This window comes from Zonotrichia albicollis, chromosome 6 (genome assembly GCF_047830755.1).
Source record: "Zonotrichia albicollis isolate bZonAlb1 chromosome 6, bZonAlb1.hap1, whole genome shotgun sequence".
In the NCBI taxonomy this organism is placed as follows: domain Eukaryota; kingdom Metazoa; phylum Chordata; class Aves; order Passeriformes; family Passerellidae; genus Zonotrichia; species Zonotrichia albicollis.
The window spans coordinates 38,324,084-38,330,083 of record NC_133824.1 but is presented as its reverse complement, the minus strand read 5'-3'; the positions used below and the strand labels follow the sequence as shown (position 1 = coordinate 38,330,083).

General features: G+C 45.7%; 1 protein-coding gene across 3 annotated transcripts in view; it reads right to left on the bottom strand.

Moving 5' to 3' along the window:
- Positions 1-3,187: 3,187 nt before the first annotated feature.
- The window catches only part of CRACR2B (calcium release activated channel regulator 2B), a 46,111-nt gene continuing 43,298 nt past the window's right edge, over positions 3,188-6,000 (bottom strand). For all 3 annotated transcript variants that reach the window (XM_005491600.4, XM_074543272.1, XM_074543271.1), the window contains one exon: positions 3,188-5,296. In XM_005491600.4, the coding sequence (XP_005491657.1) occupies positions 5,212-5,296 (85 nt within the window). In that variant the 3' untranslated portion in view covers positions 3,188-5,211. The remainder of the gene's footprint in view (positions 5,297-6,000) is intronic.

Sequence of the window (6,000 nt, the reverse complement as noted above, 5' to 3'; positions counted from 1 at the left end):
CTCTCGGCTCCTGCGGCTCACGTTGCCGTTTCCATTGCCGCAGGCAACACGTTACAGAGAACTCCAGATGGAGCGGCTTTTTTGGTTTTTTTTTTTTTTTTTTTTTTTTTTAAGGCGTCAGATCTGCTTGTTAAAAGTGTTCTCCATGAAACACCCTATAACGCAGGATCAAGCCCTGACTGGCACATTGCCTCATCCTCCCATTACCTCACTTGAGCCACAGCCCGCATACTTCTGTGCTAAGCAGCAGCCCTGTGCGAGGGATGCTCCCGGGAAAACACCGGCGCCCTCTCCACGGCTGAGTGGCCTCGCATGGCTTTGCAGGAGTGGGATGAAGGGAGGAGAGCTGGCAGGGAATGGCGAGGCCAGTTTAGAACCTCCTGGGTACTTGCCTTAACTTCTGCATGTGCCCAACTCAGAAATCACTTCATGCTTCCCAAGGAGGAAGCTCACTTTAGCTCAGAGCTGCCGGAGGACCAAGTGACCAAAGAGAGCCTTGGGGGATCAGCTTGCTTGCACACTGGCAGATTTGTTTCAGGGAATACGTGGCAGAACATGGGAGCCACAAGAGACACCGGTCCCTGCCCGGGTCCTGCCCCTCCCTGGTGCAGCCCTACATAGCCACACTGGGCCTTCTTGCCATGTCCAGGATTTCATGTCCAAAGAGGAAACCACATAACCTCCCCACCCCAGCAGATTTGGGCCAGTAGATGGGCACGACCAGGCACAAGTGCTTCTTTGTGCTTGGGAGAGCCTGCAGGTACAGGCAACATACACCACAGGACCCCCACCTCCACATTCTCAGTTTGTTGCTGGAGTAATAGATTTTTTTTTTTTTACTGCAGATACAGGTTTACCTTGAGGAGACTAATTTTACCGGGTCAGGTCTCCTGTGGACTAGTATTTTCAGTGTTTGCAGCATCATATATATACATATGTATATAAACATGCCCTGCAGGCTGGAGAGGCTGGAGCCGGGTTGTTGTAGCCACGCCAAGCAAAATTTCCGTGTGACTCATCAATAGCCAGAGAAGTAATGGGCACCTCCTAACAAAGCTCTGAACTGCAGGGCCCTGCCTGGGTCTATTGGCACTGAACAGGAGACTGCCAAACAGAACATTTGAAGGTGCATAATGGACTGTGAGATACATTTATAATTGGAGATGAAGTACTTGGTCAATATAATATATGTTACATACACGTAAAGATATTATGAAAGAAAGGCATTATGAAATCAGGCCTTGCTCTGCTGAATTACCAGCTGGCCTGTTACTTCTTCTAAGTGCAGCTAGCTAAATTCCCAGGTGAAGAAATCTGGAGAATCTGTTTGCATAACAACTTATTCTTAGAGAGGAAAATATGTTGCACCGGTAATAAATAAGAAATCTGTCCCACAGGAATCAGTGAACAAAATATGTAAACCAACCAAATATAGAGAGATTTGACAGACATACAGCCTAGTCATTTACCAGCCAATGAACTGTCAGTGTATTGTTAGCCAATTAGGTCTAAGTGCCTTCTGATATTTCCTATAAATATAAGCTTTGTGAATAAAGAACTGACTTTTCTGCATGAAGAAACTGAGTCCGATCTACTTATTAATGCAACAAATATATATGTTCATAGTCTAAGCAATCAACAAGTAAAAAGATAATGAAATTACATAAACAGAAGAAGGTGACAGGACCGAAAATAATAATGTGTGGGTGACTGCATGATCCTCATAACAGGAAATCATTAATTGTATGTAAATGGAAAAGGTCCCTTGGACCTGGAATAAAGAAGGTACTAGAAAACAACATCTCAAACATTTGCAATTTCTGCATTTGTCCTGTGGAAAAGCTTCAAATTTAACACTGTGGCTTAATGCTCTCTTTTCAGCCCTGTTTTGGCTTTTCAAAGAGATGCTGTCAGCCTAATCCTCTTATGCTTACCCTTAGCATATTGGCATGAAACAGACAAGTGAAAGCAAAGCAGAGTGAGGTCCCTTTGCCGGCCTGCAGGGATTTGTGGGGCCACAGCGACTTATCAGAGCAGCTGGCTTTTTTGCTTTTGTCCCTACACCTGATTGTGTACACAGGTGCACTGTTGCATGTGCCAGGATAAGGCTTCCCAGGCTGTAAGAAGAGTACTGTCTTGTGATATGATTCCAAAATACCTTACAGATTATATGCAAAAAGTCACTCGTTCACTAAGAGGCTGGAGCCAATATGGTGAATGTATAAGCCCCCAGGCAGTCTTATTTTTGCATCCTCCCTCATCTCATGCCCCCTCAGGATATCTCATTATTTGCATTTATGCTACAGTTTCCAGCAGTCACTTACAAAGGGTGGCTGCTCCCAGAGCTTCCATTTAGAGGCAGGAGAGATTCTGATAAAAAAGGGGGATGTAGTAAAATGAAGAACTTTTTGGAAATTCTGGTCTCATTTAGATCTGATAACAGACAGGTTTAAAAACTAGCAAGATACCCCAGGTCTTGAAAGAGGACACTTAATGATTGTGCTGAGAGACAACAAAAGACCTTCCAGTAATAAACCCCAACCCTGCTGCTTACTGTTGTCCAAGCTCAGCCTACTCAAATTCTGTGCCACTTTGTCATCCTTGAAACAAAAATCCACCCTTTCCTGCTTACAAAAAATATGTTACTAGGAACTTCTTATGCTATCAGTTTATAGCAGGGGAAATGAGTAATAATTTGTTTTGTCAAAACTGCAGAGTGATTAGTTCTGTAATGCATGGACATCCAGCTGGAGCCATGCCAGGGCACAAGGATTAAAGGCAACCAAATTCTTAACTCTAGTGAAAAGGATGCATGGGACATTAATAAAATAAAGGTTTAGTTCTATGGATACAGGTAACAAGGTGAGAACCCATCCCTGTCTGAAAGCACTATACCTCCAGACACTGAGGAAGTATCTTTCCTGTTTTTCCTCTGTGCTCCGCCTTCCCTAATCAGCTGGACAGGATCTGGCTGCTTAAAGGAGGTAAAAAAAGACTGGAGATTAATTTCTCCTGAGCTGCCCCCAAGACATGGGTTCCTGGTTAACTCTCTCCCTGCTTGTAAGACCCCCTGTGTACTGCCATGGGGGACAGACCACTTGCTGAGCAGTGAGAAGGGAAGGTCACACTAGGATCAGTGATTGAAGATAGGAGGCTCAACTCCTGCAGCACCTGTAAAACATCTCTCAACACAACCACTTGTAAGACAGCATATCTTTATTGCCTGTACTGTTTGCACACTAAGAAAACATACTTAAGGTTGTACATTGAAAGAACCTGCTGGTTCTTGCCTTTGCAGTATGACAGCACTGATAAAGGTAATACACAGAACTGGCCCATGTTTGTGTTTCACACCTTTGTCTGGGGTGTGCTGTGTACAGGGCGTGGGAGGCACAAGTTCAGAACACCTTAGCTTGGATTCCCCTTCCCAAAAATTGCTTCTTGCAAACATGAGCAGTTCCCCTGGCAGCACTGTAGATCTTACTCCAGACTCCTCACCAGCTACCCTGGTTCCTTCAGGGCCTCTTGTAGCTTTCTGATTCCCAGTCTCTGGAAGGCATTAGAACAGTTAAACACTGTGAGCCACAGCCAGCCAAGAGTAAGGACTGAGCAGGATCTCACTACTTTTAGCTCTTCTTTTTACTCAGAAATCCTGCTCTTCCAGAGAAAAACTTCCTGTTTTCTATCAGAAGGGCACTAGGAGGTGCCATGGAAATTCTTTGTAATGCTGATGTCTGTAGGTGACTCAGAGCACTTTTCCTGCCTGGGACATTCCCAGCAAAATTTGTGCAATAAACAGACATTGAGAATAACCGCCTCATCCCAAGAGAGGAAAGACCATGGACAAGTACAGGCCTTGCCTATGCCACAAGGTCTGGGGGCTGTGTCACAGCTGCAGTATCACATCTTGTGCCTACAATGTCAGAGTCACATACAGAAACAGCCTTGGAGACAAAAGGGGAAAGGGCACTAACAAAAATCTCAGTTAATCCCAAGGCTTTGAGAGCTGCTGAGCTGCAAACCAGAAAGCATCACACCCCAGAAGCTCCATGCCCAGGCACCACGGCAGCTTTGGTGACGGGAGCACTTCTGGGGACAGTTTCTACCTCTGCCCCGCTTTGCCCAACCCCTTAGTGACAAAAAGGCCCCTTCCCAATTGGAAAAGATTCAGTCTGGCTCTTTCTCAGGCCCTTCACCAGTCAACTGAGGCTGTTGCTTGAGGTCCCTGTAAGAGAAAAGGTACATTTCACACAGCCAGCTGCCTTGTGCTTCCATCCAGGAGCATTTGAAAGCACCGTGGTGGGATCTTTCAGGGTAAGGCAGTTCCAAGTTGCTGGAGATTCTTCAGGAAAGGATAAGAGAATAGGAGGAAACAGGCAGCATTCAGCCTTAAAACAGGCTCTATATGGCTCCCCTGGTTTGTACAGACAGCTCCTGCAAGGGGCCATGAATCAGCAGCACATGCCAGCGCCTGCGGGTCCCAGGGCTGCAGCTCTGTGTTCTGTAAACATACAACAGGACAGTGAAAAGGTCCATAAGGGTGACAAAGCAATGAAAGCCAGTGGGATGACTCATCCTATCAGACCACATATGGCATCTGTTAACTACAATATTGACAAGTCCAGCCAAATGCTGCAGTAAATCCAGGGCCCAATCCAGATCTTGCGGGAAGGGGTGGAAGTGTTCTCACCACAACAGGCTCTCAGCTGAGTGCTGCCACTGCAGAACCAAGAGGAGATGCTTCCCTCTGAGACAGATGGATCACTTCTTAGAGCTAGCCCAAATTTAAAATAATATCTTTCTCTATTACATGGAAATTCTATTTAATAAAGACCCACTGTGTCCTCTGCTCTCTGTTGCTAGGCCACTTCTTTGCCAGAAAGAACAGGAACAAGTCTTCATCCCTTTACAGGGAACCAACCTCTCCAGACCAAAGGCCCAGTCTGTGCTGCTAGCTAACACCAGCCAAATTCCCCCAAAGAAGCAGAGGCCTCTAGAGACCAGGGCTGCATGCAGACTTGGGAAGCAGAACAGTGCAGATAATATGCACATTTTGCCCTGATTATGCCTCAAAATTCACAGACTGGGAAAAGCTGATACCATCCCAAGCCTCTAGAGAGCTGATACCATCAAATTCAGCTTGCTTGAAAGGAATCTCCAGCTTCATGATACAGCATTGGCACATGTCTCTTGCTGACACATTGGTGTGCTTTATGTGCAGCACCCTTTCCTCCTGCTGATATCCTCCAGCTGCAGGGCATTCTCCCTCTGCCTGTCTTCTTGTGCTGTCAGCAACCTGGAAAGAACAGCACGGATCAAGAACACAACCTGGTTACTGAGCTCTTCCTGCCAAGGCATTTGCCTCTTGCCCTTTGCTCTCCACCAGCCACCTAGGATTTACATTTAGGATTGCAAGAAGTGACAGGCCCAAAGACTGAACTTCTCTGGAAGCTGGGCTAGATAAATCACACACAGAGAATGAGCATGAATTTCTAGGGAACGGGGAAATAAACTGGGCACACACAAGAGGGGGTATCATGGCTTAGTAATCTGAGCCCCACTGTGAGTGGTCTGTGCCTTATTCCCAAGATCCCCTGTTGCTGTCAGAATCCTGGGTTGTTTGCTCCACCTGTCTGGGCCATCTTGGGCAGCACCACGGTAATAAAGCATGCTGAAGGCACGTGCTATGGGAGATGTGATTCACCTAGCTGATAAGTAAATCCATCCAGTTAATGAACAGCTAAGTCCTGCTGTGGCTTTAACACACAGGATGCAGGAGGATGAGAAGAGATAAAAGAAAAGAAAAGGATAGTTTTCTTGCAAGATTTGAAATACTTTTTTTCCAAAAACTACCTTTTTTAACTAAAAATTTTAGAGCAAATTTCCTTCAGCTGGATGGTATCTTACCTCCTTTTAAAATGATTGCCACTAAAATAGCTCAATCTGTACTGTGCTTATTAAGATAGGGGAGAAAGAACCCTTAGAGCTGCTTGAAGACTT